Consider the following 19368-nt stretch of genomic DNA (forward strand, 5'->3'; position numbering starts at 1 on the left):
GCGAAGTCAGAAATTTTTACTAAAGAGGGTCAAGATGATAAAATATATATAATAATTAAAAGAAAGTTATATGTATATATATCACCGACATAATATAAATATTTTAACATACATATTTATATTTAATTTTACACATATATAATAGTGTGTGTGTGTGTGTATATATGTATTAAGTTTTGCTTATTAATTTTTATGAAATAAAAATTATTAGTTATTATGTTTACGATAAATATTTTAACAATTTCCTTTTCAACATAAATTATTATTAAATTAGTAAAAATTTTATCATTCTTATGAGCATTAAATGATTTAAATATATTATTGAAATCTAAATTATAGTTTAATGTAATAAACTCTATTATTTACTTATTGAATTCACCATTGAATTCTGTCAATTGATAATTACAGTAAATAAATATATTAACATATTAATAATGCTTAATTGTTATAAAAATTTTTATGTCGATGAGATTGAATTATATCAAAGTAAAAAACTATTTATATCATAAATTTTAATAGTTTGATTATTTAAAAAATTAATTTTTTTTAAAAGAATATCTTCACCAAACCTTTTAACTTTTGGATAAGTGATTTTATGATAGATATCAAGTACATGTCATTCAATATGTATTGAGATTTTTGTTTCAATACTTAATAAAGTTTATTAATATAATGATTATAATTTCTTTCATTAAATATAAAATGAGGGTAAAATAAAATGATACTAATATTTTAAGAATATGTATAACATTATCTGGTTAAAAATAAATAGATTTTATGACAACCATATCTTTAAACTATTAAAATAGCTATTTTATACATATATAAAAGATTATATATAAAATTAAAATAAAAATTTTATTTAGTGTTTTATATTTATAATCTATTAATTTATAAGAGTTGAAAATATGTAACTTTTATATTTTACTAAAAAAATTAAAAAATTAGGGAGGGACGTGGCCGTGCTGGTTTCATCCTCTCTCTACCCTTATGAGGGCATCATTCAAGTTGGCAAAATAAAAAAAAAAAGAAAACAAAAAAGAGAGGGCATCATCCAAATTCGAAAGACCAAATCCTTTCATGAGCCTCGAAAAGTTGATGTTTTATAATTGTTACTTTGTGTTACTGTATCCACCCACGGCTTGTGAACTTTCCAATCTCAATCTCATAAATCTTTAAAGCACGAGGATCCAATAATGGAATCCTTGGCGATTAAACCTCAACCAAATCCTAAAGCCAAAGCATTGCACAAATCCAGAGAGAGAGAGAGAGAGAAGCTCTGCCCCCACTAATGGTGCTGCTCTGCGACTGCCAGCTGCTATCCCCATAAAACCTTTGATTTTACTTCACCCACAAATCCAATTCCGTCTGATTCATCCACTCACCAATAATTCCTTCTAAAGATCTCAACTTGAACCCCCAACATTCACTCTCTGTCTCTCATCAGAAACAAAGGGGACACCGAACATGGATGTGGGTCAGATGCAGAGACAGTTGGTGGAATACACCAAATCTTTGTTCATTGAGGTAGGCCAAACATCATGGTTTTTACAATTCTGGGTGTGAATCGCTTCTGTCTGTAGTAAACCACTGCTTTGATAGATCTATCAATTTTACTGGGCTTGTCTCTTCTTTGTTGTTTGTGTTGATTTGTGTGATTTGTTGGTCTTTGGTGAGAAAAATAAAGGGATATTTGGACAGTCAGTTCTTGCAACTCCAGCAACTACAAGATGAGAGTAACCCATCTTTTGTTGCTGAAGTGGTTTCTCTCTTCTTTGAAGATTCTGAGAGGATTCTCAAAGATCTCACCATTGCTCTGTGAGTATGAATGAGTTTATGTTTTCCAAGTTTTTTCTTTTCCTTCTGCTCTCTCAATGACCTTTTGGAATCACGCACTTTTCTCTCCTATTACTTGGGATTGTTCTTCCGCAGTGATCAGAAAGTTACTGACTTCAAAAAAGTTGATGCTCATGTTCATCAGCTCAAGGGTAGCAGCTCAAGGTACCAAGTCAACTACCATACCACGTGGTTGATTGACAGAGTTTTACACTGTTGTAATCTAACACGACCCTTCTCCTTTATTGGGGGCTTGGACCGGCTACGAAACATAAGCATGTTACACAACAACTTTCCTGAACTTTGAATAAACTTTGAACTATGTACAAATAACTCCCTTAACTTTTAAAAATTAATAATAAATGTTCTTGAACTTTTAGGTTTATACAGATAACCCTTAGCCATTGATTATATACCCTTTTAAATTTTATTTTTGTGTTCATTTAAGCATTCAAATTTTGATTGATATATGGATATAAGTTATGTGTAGGTAATTAATGCATAAAGGATGAAGTAAGATAATTAGGATTTGTTTTAAAACCCGCCAGAATCTATGTTAGATTTCAACTAATCTAGGACAAGCTGGATAAGACTTTAGGTTTTAAACTCAGCCTGCAGGTAGGATTTTTTGTGTTTAACCATGTTGTCAAGTCATCATCAAGAGAGAGATGAACATAATCACAAAGCTGATTCCTTTTCATATTTTATCTGCTGAGAGATAAATTTATGTTTCTGGCTCACAGCATAGGTGCCCAAAGGGTTAAAAACGCCTGCATTGCTTTCCGCGGCTACTGTGAAGAACAGAATGTAAACTCGTAAGTAATTTGTGAAAGGATAGATAGTATTGATTTGAATTTTGGGAGCTTCATAATGATGTGGCAAAAATGGTGAAATTGCAGGTGCAGCAGATGTCTGCAGCAAGTAAAGCAAGAGTACTTCCTTGTCAAGAACAAGCTGGAAACTCTGTTCAGGGTAAATGAATTATATAACATGAGAGAAATTTCAAGCAGAAAGAAACATTCTGGAATGTTCTGGATTTTGCAGGTAATAACAGGTATATATTTATATATTTTTGGGTGCAGCTTGAGCATCAGATTGTTGGAGCTGGTGGGGCAATCCCTATGGTGGAACTGGGTTTCTAAGAGATGGATTGGAGGAGAAGCTTGTTGTAAGAGTGTCTTGTGATCATTTTTCTCCTTTGGTAGAATATGTATCTCAGGCTTTTGTTGTTGTTGATTTTGTGATTGTTATGAATGTGATGGAGATATTTCCATCCAATGTATGATGAATGTAGGTTTGATTTGTGAACTCTTCTTGTTGCGTGCATTCAAGGAGGTTGATCTCACAAATGATAATTTTTTTTTTTTTTTTTGGTATCAAATGGGAAAAACCCAAAGGCGTTATGTAGTAAGATCATTTAAGTATGAAGTCTCAAGTTCAAGTCCGTTTAAATGCATAAAACAATTCTTTAGGGCTACTCCTAATTGAGTTTAATAATGTTTAAATTTGACTCAATGAAATAGTCATGCTTAAAAAGAAAAAAAAATTAAACTAACTAATCCATTACTAGGTTCATGGAAAATGTGAGGCCGCTACAGGGTTTTGGTTGACAAACCTCTTTCCAATTCACAAGGAGAAGTTTCTTGATCTAATATCTAGCCTCATTGCTAATTTAAATTTGAGTTTAGTTTTTTTTTTTGCCCAAAAATTTGAGTTGAGTTGGATTCTGATTAAGGAGAATTTCTCCTAATGTGATCTTTCCATAATTGAAACTTAAATTCTAGGCAAAATATATGCACACATATAATGAGGTATCATTATACAAAATGCATGTTTTGTAGCAAATTTTTAGGGCAAAAATAAAATACCTAGCTGTGACAATGGCATCTGCTGGAACTAGTTAGCATTCATCATATAGATGAGCACTGAAAATTTATAGCTTTTAGATCATTTAAATCTAATTTGGATAATACAGATTTATAGCTTTTAACTTTTATTTTTTTAAAAAATTATTTTAATGGATACATAATTTAAAATAAAGACAATATCTTAATTGTTAGCTCTTTTTTTTTAAAAAAAAAACTTCTTATTTAAAAAACACTAGTTAAAAAAAATATAAATTTGAACTATAAAAATTAGATCCCACAAGTGCAGAGGCGATGAGCTGCTGATGTTTGCTTCCATGTTTCTTTTACACTCCTTTATTGATCCTTGGTCTTTAGAGTGTTTAGTTCTAATTGAAATGATTTGTTTTTTACCAACAAATTGAAATGATTCAGATTTTTTTTAAATGATCCTTTGATTTTTCTGAAACTAGTAGTTAATTTTTTTTTTCATTTTCTATTCTATGTAAACAAGATAAAGCTAAAATATTTGAGTTGTTTATTTTAAATGAAGATTAAAAAAAAAAAAAAGGAGGAACACAGAAGTCAAATTTATTTGCCAATGCTAACTATGTTGTCACTTAATAACAATAATCTATAAGATAAGTGGTTTTAGCTCTTGATTATAAATTGATATATTTGTGTGTGCAAGTCTCTCTCTCTCTCTCTCTCTCTCTCTCTCTATATATATATATATATATATAAGTTGAAGCCATGATAAATAAAATGTATCAATTAGATTATCAGGTGAAATTCCAATCCAATATTTATTTACATATTTATAATACTTATTTATGATTAATTTAATTTCATCTAATTGATGTTTTTTTATAAACTAAGTCACTGTCAAATTTAGGCAGCACGAAAAAAACGAGAATATTTAAAAAAATTAATAATAAAATCTCTTCAAATTATATGAATGATAATTTAATCTTTTAAAATATCATAATATCAATAAAATCTTTAGAGATTTTTTTGTCAACAACTTTTTTTTAATGAAAAGATTATTTTACCTTTATTGATAAATTATGATTTCTTGTTCAATTATTACAATCCTTTGAAAAAAAATTGTGATTCTTTAAACAAAAATTATGAATAGAGTTTGTTATTTTGAGAATTTATTTTTTAATAATAGAAATTACACTTGATAAATTGTGATTTCTTGTTTAATTCTTACAATTTACAGGACAAAAATTATTGTTCTTTAAGCAAAATTGTGATTGAGATTTGTTTTTTAATAACAAAAATTATAATTAATAAGTTATTATTTCTTGTAATTTACAAAAGAAAAGTTGTGATTCCTTAAATAAAAGTTGTGATTAGGTCTTGTTATTTTCAGTAAGGATAAAATGATCTTTTTATTAAAAAAATTATTGATAAAGATGTCTTTAAAGATTTCATTAATATCATGACATTTTGAGATCAAATTATTATTTACCTAATTTAAAATAATTTTATTATCACTTTTTTTAATATTTAAGTCACTTTATTTTTGCAATTAAAATTTAGAGGCCCCACCCCCCAAAAAAAAAGGAATTCAAAGTTGACTTTCTAGAAAAAGACACAAGACACTGAGACAACGATGAATTTGGTGAGTAGATTTGGATCTAATAACAAGCTCTGAACAGGAAATGGCATTAATTAAAAACAAAAAAGATCTGCAGAGATTCGATTTTTGTCTGATACTTAATGGAGCAAATCCTGAAGAAAATTAGTTCAATAAAATTATAAGAAATGATATTCTTTTGTTTGTCTTTATGTTCATGTGTGCTGTGATTTATGGTTTACTCGATTATATTTGTCAAATTTTATGCATGTTTTTTTTTGCCAAATTTATACGATATATGTGACTCTTTAATTTTTCCAAAAAAAAAACAGATATATTTTACATTATACAAAATTTAATTTGGATAATACTAATGATTTTTTAACAAAAAATAAATTGAAAAAAATCATTGTTTTTTTAAATCAACGACAAAAAAAAAGGACATGCCAACCCCTACATGCATAGAGACAGTGTGTCACATTGAACTGAGAACATGGAATCAATAATAAAGGGGAATCCCAAGCTGGCTTTTGATTTTGTTTTTAGTCAATTTTTTTTTTAAATTCCGTTCCTTCAAGTATTAAATTACGTGTAATATCATGTTTGTCTTGATTTTTTTTACTTAAAATTCAAACACATTTTATACTTTGTGTTGATATTGATGATAATGTAAAACAACAATATTGTAAATAATTAACAATTAGGGACTAAATTGAAAAAATTATAATAAATCACAGGTTACCTACTGATTGTTTATCAATATGTTAGGGGTCAAAATAGATTTTCCCCCTTCAATATTTTATTAGCTTATGTTCAAGATTTTATTTGGAGGGTATGGAAAAGTAAATAATTGAAAACTTTTCATCAGCTACTCAAATATCATTATATCACTCTAAATTAACTGGATTGAATCAAGAATTAATATATTTTTTTGGTCTTTGATATTACATAAAAAATATTTTATTTGGTAAACAGAAAAAAGTTTAGGAAAAACTAATATATTAAACCTTATATATTTAATGTATTTTTTTAATTAAATCAGGACATGTGAATCTTCTATAATTATTTATTCTACAACAAATTCTTATTATTAATATTATTAATACATTAAAATTTACTTATCTTAATTTGATTGGATAAAAGTATATTAAGTATATAAGGCTTACCCAATAGTTTATGATCCAAATATACAAAACTTTAATTACCCCAATTAAAGGAGGTTGTGTTCCGTGGAATAGGCAAATTTCTCACAATGTGATGAACCAAGGTTTGAATTCTCATTGAGAAAAGCGCCCATATTTAATATTTGACCTTACCTTGAACTAGACCCTCTCCAATAAGAGGATACTTTTGAGCAATTAAAAAAAAAACAACAAAACTTAACCCACATGTTAAAAAGCATAAAATTTGGCATAAAAATTATGAGAATTCAGCTATATCATTTTAAAAATTAATTTTTGAAGCAAGAATGTCCAAAAATTCTATATCAAGTATCAATTATAAATAAGTAGTACCTCTCATAAATCATGCAAGGCAGTGAACATTGTTCTTAAAAAAAAAAAAAAGAAAAAAAGGCCCCAAATTGGTTCAATCCATTACAAGAATTTTGTTTCTAGTAATCTTGTGCGAAGAAAAGTGACTATAGCCTTTGAATCTATCTTGTGGTATATCACCAATTATATAAACCTTAATTTCCAATGGAAGAAGACAACACAAATTAAAACAATGAAGAAGATTGTGTTTCTTTGTTTGGTTCCACTGATTGTACCAGAAATAGGATGACTCCATCTTTTACTTTGTTCTGCAAAGCTACCAACTTTGGCTGAATACTGGTTCTTATCACTAAGTCTATGTGTGTATAAATGATTCAAAGTTTTGGAATCAACATGTTGTAATATTTTCACTAATTTCCCATGTTTTTCATCAACCACTATCTCCCCATCACTTGATTCTATGCCTTTGGCTATGATTTTAATGTGCTTCTCCTCAAATTTAGGATTGAGACTACTTGAGTTGCTGTCTATCAACACCACTGCTCCTAGAATTTCCCCCAAGAATGTCTCCTGTAGATTGCAATACAATAGCATCAATACTCCACACCAAGGAAAAGAAACAATGCCTCGAAGTCACGAGATTTAAAAGACGTTTGGTTTCACAATAAAAAACTGCCAAAACCAAAGATTTGGTTGAAGTAGAAAGAAGAAATAGTGCTTCTAAGTTAGGGGATAAAGTGTGTGTGGTTTCACAATGAGAATTATTCAAATCACTTGTCTTAATTTGATAGGATAAAGTGTGTCAGATAATTACCTACTTCCAAAAAAACCGGTGACCAAGGACGGATTTAAAAACAAATGAATGGGGGCTCAATTGAAAATATAAGGACAAAATCTATTTTAAAAATTTTTATGAGAAAAACTTTTAATTTTTACCAAAGGAATTTAAGTGTTGCTTGCCCCGATTCATCTCTGCCAGTAACTATCTGTTTCCAACAAAACCATGGTTTTCATTGAGAATGGATACCCGGGGGGGGGGGGGGGAGCTGTTACAAATTTTTTAAGAATATTACTTTATTTTTATTTGTAAAAAAATGTCAAAACTAATTTTTGGCCCCTACTATTATATAATTTTGCATTTTGCTCCCCATGGATTTGTTTCTAGATGGTTTCCATTTAGAAATCACACACATTTTGCTCCCTGCTTTGATGGTTTCCATTTTCCAACATGAAATCACACGCACTTTTGGTTCATAACAGATAGATAATTTGTGTACATGAAATGATTGAGCTTTTTGAAACAATTATATAAGAAGGGTATGGATGAGAGGTGTTACCAGATGGTGATATCTATGATGGCTTTGCTTCAAGCGATAAAGCCTTGAGATCAAACGCCTGACAAAGACAGACTCTGGCGTTTCTTCTTGTGTGACACGAAGCAGTCGTAGAATTGATGAAAACGAAGTAGTTCTGCGTTGCACAGAGAGTGGAACGAGGATGATGTTGCATGCAGAGTCAAACACTGTCTTTGCCGCTAAAGGATCAAGAAACATGTTCATTTCCGCATATAGGTTTGACGGAATCGTAAACACATTTCCTTTCTCACTTCCATCAATCTTCATGTGTCCCCCTACTACATAGATCTCCTGAAAAGGCATGCAACATTAACCATTCTTGTTAATCTCAATATGTCTCCAAGCATTCTGAATTCCTGATATCTCGCGCGTACATGAGCTAACCTGAATTCGAGAGCTCATGTTTTTCACTGATACAACCTTGGCCAGATTAGTCAAGGGTCCATTGGCTAGCACAGTAACCTTAGAACCTGGTTGAATTGTTTGCAGTACAGTCTCCCAAACTTCCATAGCTAATGGTTGTCTGAGTTCAGGGTGATCTGTGTTCCTAGGAGCTCCATACTTCACTGAGTTCTCTGCTGTGTACCTGTACAATGTGATATGAACAAAACATAACAGGTCAGGTTCATTTCCTCGTCAATTGAATCCTGAAAAGAAGCGAAAGGGCTAGTCTGGATATAAAAGGTGAATTCAGGGAGACATAAAGAAAAAGTGTGTATGAGTGTCATCAAGTGATGCAAATCTCATATACAGTTATGTCCTCTTGTGCCATACACACTCTTTCTGACTTTGTGAATGGAGGATTCAGTTTTAGTGTGAGGACACCTTCTGGGGCTACGAGGAAGAAGACGAGCAAGACCAAAGAGAGTGTCAGAGTCCAAAAAGCCACCACTACCATGAGGGATTGCTTTAACGTATTTGCAATCACCAACAACTGGAAATATTGGATCTGATTCATTTGTTGCAAACATGTCTCCAAGGCCCACTGGAATATCATCGCGACCCATCATATGCAATAAGTCATACACTACATCTATTGTTGCTGCATTTGCCCATCCAGTTGGACTTACAATTATTGCAGCAAGGTTCATCACTTGGACAGGTACTTTCAGGAGGTAAAACAGTGTAAGAAAGTCTCCTGCACTCATGTCCATGTCAAACACAACATGGTTCCCTAGTTTTTCTTTTTGAAAATCTGGCTTGTAAGTTACTTCTCTGTAATAAGGAAACTGAGTGGTGAAGTTGAATCTCCCAGCTTGTTGTGGCCGATTTAGAACCTGACAAGTATGCACATAATTTAATAGTTCCAATCATATCAGACAATATGTGTGACACAAATGTTTGTGTATTTTTCTGTTTTAAGGCCCTTACATTCAAGAAGCTTATGAAAAATTCACTGCCAAGAGGGCTTCTAGCATCCTGGTTAGGTTTTGCTTTTGTGGCAACAAGCACTCTTACTGAGTCTGAACCATTTACTTCTGCTGTATAACCATCCTAAGCAATGATGTTGAAAAGAACAACATATTAGCATTAGAAGATGAGAAGTTTAGGATTTAAGCGTCTGAGATGTTATTGAAGTACCTTACATCTCCCTCTGCCATCTTTGACAAAGCAAAATGGATCTCTGAGTCCTTGTTGAACATGACCACTATGAACTCCACCTTTCTGTAAGTTGAACTTGGGAACTTGGCGGCCATCAAAGAAGGGATTGGAGCGATCAGATATCCCATATGGTTCGTTTGAGGTAATCACAGTGATGTTCATATACTCCATTTCTGCATATTCATTTTCTCCTTTGTGGTTATACTTATGGGAATTATTCATTATTGATACTGCTACCCCAGATGTGAAAGAATCCCACATAAAATAACTCTGCCAATTTTAGTCATTGTCAAGAAGGATTGGAACTGAGGGTCTGTACTGAAAAGAAAGCAAAGGCATATTTATGGGCTCTAAGAAAAATCATAGGAATCCACAAGTTCAATGAGCAATTACCGTGTAGAACTTATCATCCAGCCAGGTATCACGAGCCATTTTCAATGACTGGAAACAATACTGAGCCTCATATGTGTCTTGACTTTGTTCAAAAGCCTCAAAGAATTGTTTGCTAACGGGAATTGTGTTTGTTGCATCAAGAGGAACAAGAGTGATAGGAATGCCAGAGTGAAGAACCTGAACATAATGAGAAGGCCATTTTCATGCATTTCTTTCAGTAGATTGTTATGCAAAACTTGGTATATGAAGAAAGCAACACACTTACTCCCTTCGTTCACTGTTCTAAGGCACTTATAATTACATGAGTTAGTAATTGCACCTTAAAAGACCCAAAATTCCCTATATTTTTTAATACGATGCTTTAAAAAAAATGCAGCACAATATTTGAACGGAGGGGTTATATATTTAGTATACAAATCTTTTATAGTTGGAATGAACTATTTTAAGGACTGACCTGGTAAGCAGCAAAAGGGTCTCCAAACATATTGAATTCTGCATAAGGGTTTGAGTTAAAATCAGTGAACAAATTGCCAGGATCACCATACTGCCTGGGAGGACAAGAAGAGGAAGCATTTTTTGGGTAACAACCAGCAGGGTTTCTTGCTCCTACACCACCACCCATTATGTATATTTGCTCCACATTCTTCTTCAGGTGAGGATTATTCATGAGGAAGATGGCAAAATTTGTCTGAGTTCCCATTAGAAACAGAGTTATGGGACCTTGAGATATTTTCTCAATCATCACTTGCTGTGCACTTGGTTGTCTTAAAGGTTCATACTTCCTTCTGCCCTAATTTCATCACAGAATAAGTGATCCAAAGGGGTGTTAGTGTTTACACATTACATAACATCAAACACATAAATTAGCCTAAAACATCAAAACCTTGTGCACTTTCTCTTAAGGGTCTGACTCTGCATTACTACTGGCAAGAATATCAGGGTCTAATGTTTATACCTGTGGAAGGAAAGCTTTTCTGAGGCCATAGTTTGAATCAATGTCTAATCTTCCTCCTAGTCCTAATGGAATCGCTTGCCTGTATCTGCAACCCCCTACTGTATTAATCCCCTGATTCAAGTACAAGACGTCACATGTTACTCAGAAAACTAGTCCCATCGAGCAGATTATTCCTCAATCAATTACAATTTCTTCAATGCTTCACATGGCTTATCGCAACTCACAGGAATGTGATAAACACAGTAATACTTGATTGTAAAGAAGCAGAGAACATAACAGATAGCTATAGAAGAGAGGGGGGGGGATCTCAGTAAAGAACATACTTGTTCTATGAGAGGAAGATAACCACCAACATTTGGTAAAACGGTTCCATTTTCAAGTATTCCACCTTCACCTCCCACTCCAACCGCCACATCATCACGATTCATCATGTAAAGTAAGTCATATACTTGATTCACAGCGTGCCCAGCATTAGTCCAACCATTTGTGCTGATCGTGATACCCTGCACATACAGTTCAAAGTTGATAACTGTTATTCTGCACGTTGGCTCATAATCTTGCTGTTACATGGTCAAAGCAAACCATGCGGAATGTCAACTACAGAAAATGAAGTCGAATGGAGGACCAAGTACTGTTCACAACTTTTATATTATATAACCTTTATTTTTATATAAGAAAAACGAAAAAGCACCTTGTTTGTTTCGTTTTACTGTGCGAGTTGTGTTGTTTGATTAGCCGAACAGAGAAAGTGAATAACAGAGGATGATTACAATTTTCAATTTTGAAATACCCAGTTCTGAAGAAGAAGAAGACTGGTTTACCTCCAATTCAAATTCTGATCTGTTGAGCTTGAGAAGGTAAAGCAGACCAAAGATATCATCAATATCAACATCTGTATCGAAAAGAATCCGACGCGGCCTATTCTCCACACTGCACAGAGCATCTCCAACCATGGCTCCAAGAACCAATATTAGACCCACCCAAAACCTGGCTCTCTCTGTCAACAACATTCTTCTGGAGCTCAGAGATAAACACAGAAATCTCTTTTATTCCTAAACAAGTTGAAAAGGAACAAGTTTGCTGAAGCAAGTGAGTTGTATCAGTCTCATTCCCTTAAAAGACACGAGGAGCCATTAGAAGAGGTGTTAAAACTTAAAACAGAGAAACGAAAAGAAAGTTTACGTGTTCACTGGCTCTTTTGTCTGTGTGTGTGTGCTGAAAGCTCAAAAAGAGAGAAGGGGACGAGAGAGAGAGAGAGAGAGAGAGAGAGAGAGAGAGATGGTTGAAGAATGAAGAAGGGGGGGGGGGGAGCGGATAGCTTTAAAATGTCAAAGATATTTTATTCCATTGTCGAATAACTCGTAGGCATAGTACTCTAAAAGCACAGCTGAATGAAGCTTACGTACTCGGAACAAGCACACAGGGCAATGATGTGAAATTTACAAGAGAACTGTCGCTAATCGCCCGAGGGCGAGGTACCTATCAGGCACCATGTACCAAAAAAACTAGATACATTGTAATTGGAATTATGTTAAATTTTTTAACATCTTGGAATTTATAATATTAGGATTCCTTAAACCATTTTTTTTCCCCAAAAGGAATCCTTGAACCATTTATATGCAGTGAATTATTATTCATTATAGAGGATGTGGGTGTTTGTGTATATTGGTAATTAAAAGGCTATTTTTTTTTGTATAAAGTAAGAGACTATTTCATTACTGGAATGATGAGAATGAAATGTATTAAAAAAGTGAAAAAAATAAATGGAGTGAATAGGGAGATCTTGGCAATTATTGATATATGAATATATTATTTTTCCTTTTTCAGTGTTTTTTATTTTTTAATGCATTTTCATTGAAGTTTTAAACTCATGTTCAATTATGTCAATGTTTCTTAAAAATAAATTTTAATAAGATTATATCTAAAATTTAATTTTAATTAATTTAAATTTAATGATGAAATTGTAAATATCTATTAAAAATATTATCTTAATTGTGTTTCGTGAATAAATTTCAAATATTCTGGCAAATTTGATTTGGTTACTTAATGATTAACTGTTAAATTGTTTTCGTCCATCTTTATGTGGTGATTGTTTAAAGAAATAAAATTTCATTATTGCATGTCCGTTGCAAGATTATTCTTATTAAGTAAATGATTGCAATTTATTGCAATAACATCTCCAATTCAAATTTGTATTAAAAAAAGTATGATATTGCAATAACATCATGAATATATCCGTCTCATTTCAACTTAAATATGTTGCCATTGATTTCTCCTTCAAATAAATTTATGATATTTATTTCATTATTTGTTTGATTATGATATTTGTATGTCTATCTCATTATTTGCCTGATCTTTTGACTACTGATTCAAAAAGATCTGTACCCTGGCATCCAGGTTAATTTTGGGTGTGAATATATTTTGATTGAATGAATATAAAAGTAATTAACCTTTAGCCATCAAATAGGTCAATGTTTTTCTAAAATAAATTTTAATATGATTGACATGTATTAAATTTTAAAAATTTTTGAGTGAAATACACTAATTATCTTTTTAGTTTGTCTTAATTACATATACCTTCTTCTATTTTGAAATGTACAGTTTAGTCAATTCCATTAACTTTGTTAGGAGTATTCTAAAAATATTTTAAAAATTTTTAAATTAAAATTATATTTAAAAATTGTATTTACTAATTTACCCCACTCTAATTAATTTCTAAATTATATTATTATTTTTATGGTTACATGAATTTCATTTGACAGAGAAAAGGAAAAGAATTTAAAAGTATTTATGATGTTTGTTTAGAATTCTAAAAAATTACGAAAATCTAAAAAAATAGATTTATAATTATTTTAATAAAATGACTAAAATGTGAAGAGGAGACAGGTCAAATAGTATTCACAAGGAAGGAGGGATAGTTTTACTTCATGAAGTTGAGTTATGGTTCATGAACTCTGTGGAGGGTTCGGTGCTTCTCAAATATTAATATTTGTGATATTATGTGGTTTTACATAAAAGAAGATGATGTCAAGATAAATGTACAATACACTCATTATGCTAAAATGAAGACTCTATTTTTATTTTTATTTTTTAATCCATTTTATTCTCATCTTTTTCAAGAAAGCAGTCGAACCACCTTAGATTTTTCTACGACCACATATAATCTATAATGCTGATAGAGAAGAACATCTATACAAGAGGAAAAAGGAATTTGTGATATCTATGTTATTTATGTTGCAAATATCTTAGTGTTTTCTAAACTCATCACGGAATTTGCCATTGTATTATTTGATTTTTCTAATAAGTGAACGATCTACGTTGGATATCATGCATTGGTAATATCCACTAGCCCTCCTCTACAATCTATATGTATACAATGGTAAAATTTTTGGTGAAATTATTTATAGTCATGGAAGTTGATTTTTCAGATCGATTTAATGTAATAGCATGAGAATCATATTGTATTCTTTTCTATAAAATATACAATTTGTAGAAAGTAACCGTATTTCTAAATTATGAGTGATGCTAGGCAAGCCCACTTAAATTTTAGGGTAAAGCAACAAATTTAGTTATATATTATTTTTTAAAGAGCATTTGATAACTTAAACTATCATATGGTGCAAAATAAATCATGAATTTTCAAAAATAGAGTATCACCTTTGTGAATATCTTTAAATAAGAACTCTTTAAATATTTTCTTCTCGAGCTAAAATTGAAAATGAAAGTAAGAAAATTTGAGAGATTAATACTTTATGAGCCTTATAAGTATAAAAATAAATTATGTTTGGACAAATTGAGAGAAAGGTGTTGAATAGTTCATTTTTTTAATCATAAAAGTTATCTAGTGTTTCTCAAAAAATAGTTCGTGACTAAATTTGTAACTTTATCATGCTGACATGTCATATGTGCCCCACATAACATCTGTCAAGTAAAGTTAACGACAGACTATTGGATGCTTCATTTTTTAAAGTTCGTGATTTATTTTACAATATCTAATAGTTTAGGTTACCGAATGCTCTTCAAAAAATAATATATGACCAAATTTTCACCTTTATCTTAAATTTTGGGCAAAACATGAGAATCATAGCCTTGACTCCATGTTTTCGTCAATTTGTAATTTCAACAATTTATTCAAAAATGATTATACAATCCTAGTCCTTTTGTCAAAATTTGTATTTAGAAGTGAAAGTAAACCCACCAATCTAAAAAGAAATATACAAATTAGCTTACTTCAAACATGACTAGGCCTATTTATTAAATAAATCTGACCAAGTTTGAGCATTTGATTATGTTTATTTAGATAAATAGATTGAATTTATTTTTAAAAGACATGGCTTATAAGTCTGAGGATGGCTATATATATATATATATATTATAATTACACGTATATAATATGTAATAATATATATTGATGCAGAATTTTTAACATCTTGGAATTTGCAATAAGTCTAAAGAATTGGTTCTTCCGCCCAAATTTCTCACGCTTTTATCCTTCGCTACATTTCCCCCTAATTTATAATATTAGGATTCATTGAACCATTTATATGCAGTAAGTAATTAATAGAAAGGATGAGGATGAGGATGAGGATGAGATGTATCCAAAAATAAAATAAAAAAGATGAAAATAAACAGACTAAAAAGAAAGATATGTCCATAGTGTTCATGAATGAGGAGGTGTGATTTTGTTCATGAGATTAGCATTCAAGGTTCATGAGGTTTATTTAGATTTGGATCTAGTAAATGATCTAAATTCACTCATTCAATGGATGTCTCAATTATAGCCTTGAAATTTCACTAAAATTTAAAAATTATTAAGATACATTTCTCTTTAAATATTCAAAAGAATAGGCACAATTAGAACATTTCTCACATATATTATACTTACAAAAAATTTGAGATTTTGTACCTTTTTTAAGTATTATATGAGAAATTTTTTATAAACATTTGATTAAATCAATAATCAAACAATTGTTATCACATCACATGATATACTTATCTAGTTAGTAGATTTATGTCATTCATTAGATCCATTTTTGGTAGAGAATGCAATGATTCTAATATTTGTGGTATTAGGTTTTCTCATATAAATGATAATGTTAACATAAATGTGCAATCAACTTATCATACTCAAAAGAAGACTCTATTTTTTATTTTATTTTTTAAATTCATTTCTTTCTAACAACCAATCCAAATATAACATTCTTTAAAGTCATATAAGGTTAATAAAGAGGGACCAAAAAGGGAAATAAAAATATGTGATATCTATTTTATTTATTTTGAAAATCTCTCTCTCTATCTCTCGCTCACGCATAATATGTGAGGATCTAATCTTGTCATGCGCCCTGCCATTGTATTATTTTCTTTTTATAATAAGTATACAATCTACAATTTTTGGTCAAAAAGTGTACGATCTACGTTAGATATCATCTATTGTGAATGTGAATATCCTGGACCTCTTAACTACTTAAAAAGATTGAATAAAATGCTATATACATGATAGTTATTTTAAAATAAAAAAAGTAAAAAAAGTAAAGAATACTTGACAATTGTTAAAGAAAATTGTAAAACATTTAAACATATATTTGACCGTTATTTCAACAATCAACATAACTGTCAAATATATTTTTTATTTTATTTTTGTTAGCAAAATAAACATTTGATCCTTGTTATCAAATAATCATTAAATATATACTTTTTATATTCGACGGATGTTGTAAACAAGTATCAAATATGTAACAATTTTATTTATTTTTTGAGAATATATTTACTGACACATGTTTAGTAATAATTGTCAAAGTAATGCATCTAATATTTGATATTTATTTTAAAGCAGGTGTCAACTATATGGCATTTGGCAGTTATTTAAAGATTTAAAATAATTGTCAAGTATGAGCTTTTAAATTAGGTTCCCAACAATTAGTTTTGTTCAACTTCAGATGCATTGTTTGCCTTTTTCTATTTGCGATGGCTTCTAAAAACACAAATCTACCTTCCCAGTCTCCATTTTGCATCTAAAATAAGGCTACATTTCATGGGTTTTCTTTACATTCTTCCTATAGCATCTGTGTTGTCTCCTTGAGTTCGCGTCATAGTGAGTAAGTTTGTGAATTTTCATGATCTTGGTTGGGTGGATGGTCGTTGTCTTCTCCTCATCGTTAAGTACTTCTCTATTCAAGTGAGTAATTTATTCTCTTCCTCCTCCATTCTCTTCCTCTTTGTTGGGTAGGTGGCCATTGTCGTGAGTGCTTGTTATATGTGATATTATTTTTTTGTGTTTTTAGATGCGTTTTAATTTCATTTTTTTGTTAATTCATCTTGCTATTAATTGTTAAGCTAATTTGAATATCTATAATGTTGTTTGAGTAAAGGTACAAATTTAATTACAAATCATTTTTCAAGAAGAATTTGGTATCCTATATTGTAGAGTGGTGCAAAAAAATAATCAATTATTAACAACCAAGCACCAAGTACCTACCTTTAATTTGCCACCAACATGCGTTACCTTAATCCAATCTTTGACTCTTCCTTTCTCACTCACACTCTCACTGTCAGCCTTTGTAAGTAGATTTTTCCCAGATTTTTCTTTCTCATTGAACCTGAATCTGAACTAGAAAACCTCACTTGAACCTTCTTGCACACCCTTAATTCTTTAACACCCCATTTTAGAAATTTCCATATTTAAAGCTATGTGGTTTGTTTTCTCTCACAACTAACTAATGTACTATGCCACAAGTCTTCTTTAGAATCCTATTTTCTTGCATTTGTTGTCCTCTTCTCTCCACCTAATTGTGTTGGTAACTTCATTTCATGGGTGTGGGATAAAATTGTTGTGGGCACTAAAGGTGGTTCCAAGGAGAAATTAAGGGGTACTCTATATCTAAGGACTCTATTTTATTCGTTGGATGCCTCTACATTTAATCTTGTCATATGTGTATTGTATTACTTCTATTGGTATAGAAATGGTTAGACGAATGAAAAGTTATTGGCCCTTTTGGATTTGGCACATAAAACAATAGCTTGAGGGATTATTTATGCTAAGGACAGAAAGACGATGGGCGTTAGAGGAGAGAAGTTGAGTTAGGGAGATGATAGAGTTCTTATGGAGAAGAGGAAGCTTGAGGTAATCTTATTAGGTGTAAAAATAGAGGGTGGCAAAGAAGAAGAAGATACGGATGGTGAGGAGAGGGGAGAGAGAGAGACAAGAATGTTGTACTAAACATAAGGGAGAGAAAGGAGAGAGATGTGGTTTGATGAAGGAATAATTGCCACATGTTAAATTCGTGTAAGGCCCACAATATTGAATAAATGATTGTCAATGGCAAATTAACGGTCAACGTTGGGCACTCCATTTTTAATAGTTGGTGATTTATTTGACATAACTCTATAATATAGGATACCATATGCTCTTTAAAAAGTAGTTCATGACTAAATTTACACATTTACCCTTGTTGTTTTGTTAAGTATACTTGAAAATTTCTCTTTCCATGATTTGGTTATACTTGGAAATTTTTCTTCTCTATTAGTTTTTGGTATTGTGGTTGCTAAGTATACTTGATATTAATTGTTATTTTGCTATTATACTTGATTTGGTTATAAATTAAGTTAAATCAGGAATAAAAAGAGGGCTTAGCGCCCAAGAAATAACCATTTTTAAGCCGTCATGCTTCTGAATTTTTTTTAATATATAGAACATGTGTTAATTATTTTTTTTGTACTTGATTGGGTTTGAATTCACCCTTTTGAATTTATAAGTGTTTAAAAGAATAAATCAGTAAAATTGAGTTATTAATAAATTAATAATGTTTTTGGATTACTCAAATGGTTTTTGGATTGTTAGATAACCTTGAAAGAGAGCTAGATTGAAGTTGAAGCAAACCATGGCATGGAGGGAGACCTAAATGTGTTTGAGTCTCTCTATGTCATCTGCTATGACAGATGCACGAAAATCTAATTTAATCAAATTGTTGTGTGAGTATGAGACAAAAGGAGAAAAGAAGAGAAATGAGAAAGAGATGACAGAGGAAGCATTGAGGTCTGCTAAGGCTTCATCTTGGGAGTATTTTGACTAAGAATCATCATTGGGTAAGATGCATATACCTCTCCTTCTCCCTTTATATGAAATTTTTATGGTTTTGGGTATGGTTGGGGCTTGATTTCATTTTCCTTAGGTTTAGACCAAACCCATTAATTTAGTTAAGATCTTGGGGAGTTACATTAAGCTTTTAAACCTAGGTTTGAGGATTTTATAGTGACTTGAGATTTCTTGTAAGGGTTTAAATGAACCATAAGTAAAATTTAGGAGTTT

The 19368-nt window shown here is 31.1% G+C and overlaps 2 protein-coding genes across 3 annotated transcripts; one reads left to right on the forward strand and one right to left on the reverse strand.

Moving 5' to 3' along the window:
- Window positions 1–1120: 1120 nt before the first annotated feature.
- On the forward strand, window positions 1121–3280 carry LOC129293394 (histidine-containing phosphotransfer protein 1). Its single transcript, XM_054931329.1, has 6 exons — window positions 1121–1527; window positions 1688–1818; window positions 1933–2001; window positions 2580–2651; window positions 2736–2808; window positions 2919–3280. The coding sequence occupies exons 1-6, from the start codon at window positions 1468–1470 to the stop codon at window positions 2976–2978; spliced, it is 465 nt and encodes a 154-aa protein (XP_054787304.1). The 5' UTR covers window positions 1121–1467; the 3' UTR covers window positions 2979–3280.
- A 3570-nt stretch (window positions 3281–6850) lies between these two features.
- On the reverse strand, window positions 6851–12284 carry LOC129292763 (nucleoside hydrolase 3-like). 2 transcript variants are annotated; one of them, XM_054930406.1, is made up of 11 exons: window positions 11885–12284; window positions 11387–11566; window positions 11064–11174; window positions 10563–10898; window positions 10109–10285; window positions 9695–9985; window positions 9485–9607; window positions 8939–9390; window positions 8498–8699; window positions 8096–8404; window positions 6851–7328 (listed from the first exon to the last, which is right to left on the reverse strand). In XM_054930406.1, exons 1-11 carry the CDS (start codon window positions 12071–12073, stop codon window positions 6942–6944), a joined length of 2757 nt encoding a protein of 918 aa, XP_054786381.1. In that variant the 5' UTR covers window positions 12074–12284; the 3' UTR covers window positions 6851–6941. The 2 variants fall into 2 exon arrangements, with proteins under 2 accessions (XP_054786381.1, XP_054786382.1); XM_054930407.1 differs by lacking the exons at window positions 6851–7328; window positions 8096–8404; window positions 8498–8699; window positions 8939–9390; window positions 9485–9607 and having other exon boundaries at window positions 9944–10028.
- Window positions 12285–19368: the final 7084 nt, after the last annotated feature.

The sequence above is a fragment of the Prosopis cineraria genome, unplaced genomic scaffold, assembly GCF_029017545.1.
Source record: "Prosopis cineraria cultivar Desert tree isolate PC_DT_omini unplaced genomic scaffold, ASM2901754v1 PC14, whole genome shotgun sequence".
In the NCBI taxonomy this organism is placed as follows: domain Eukaryota; kingdom Viridiplantae; phylum Streptophyta; class Magnoliopsida; order Fabales; family Fabaceae; genus Prosopis; species Prosopis cineraria.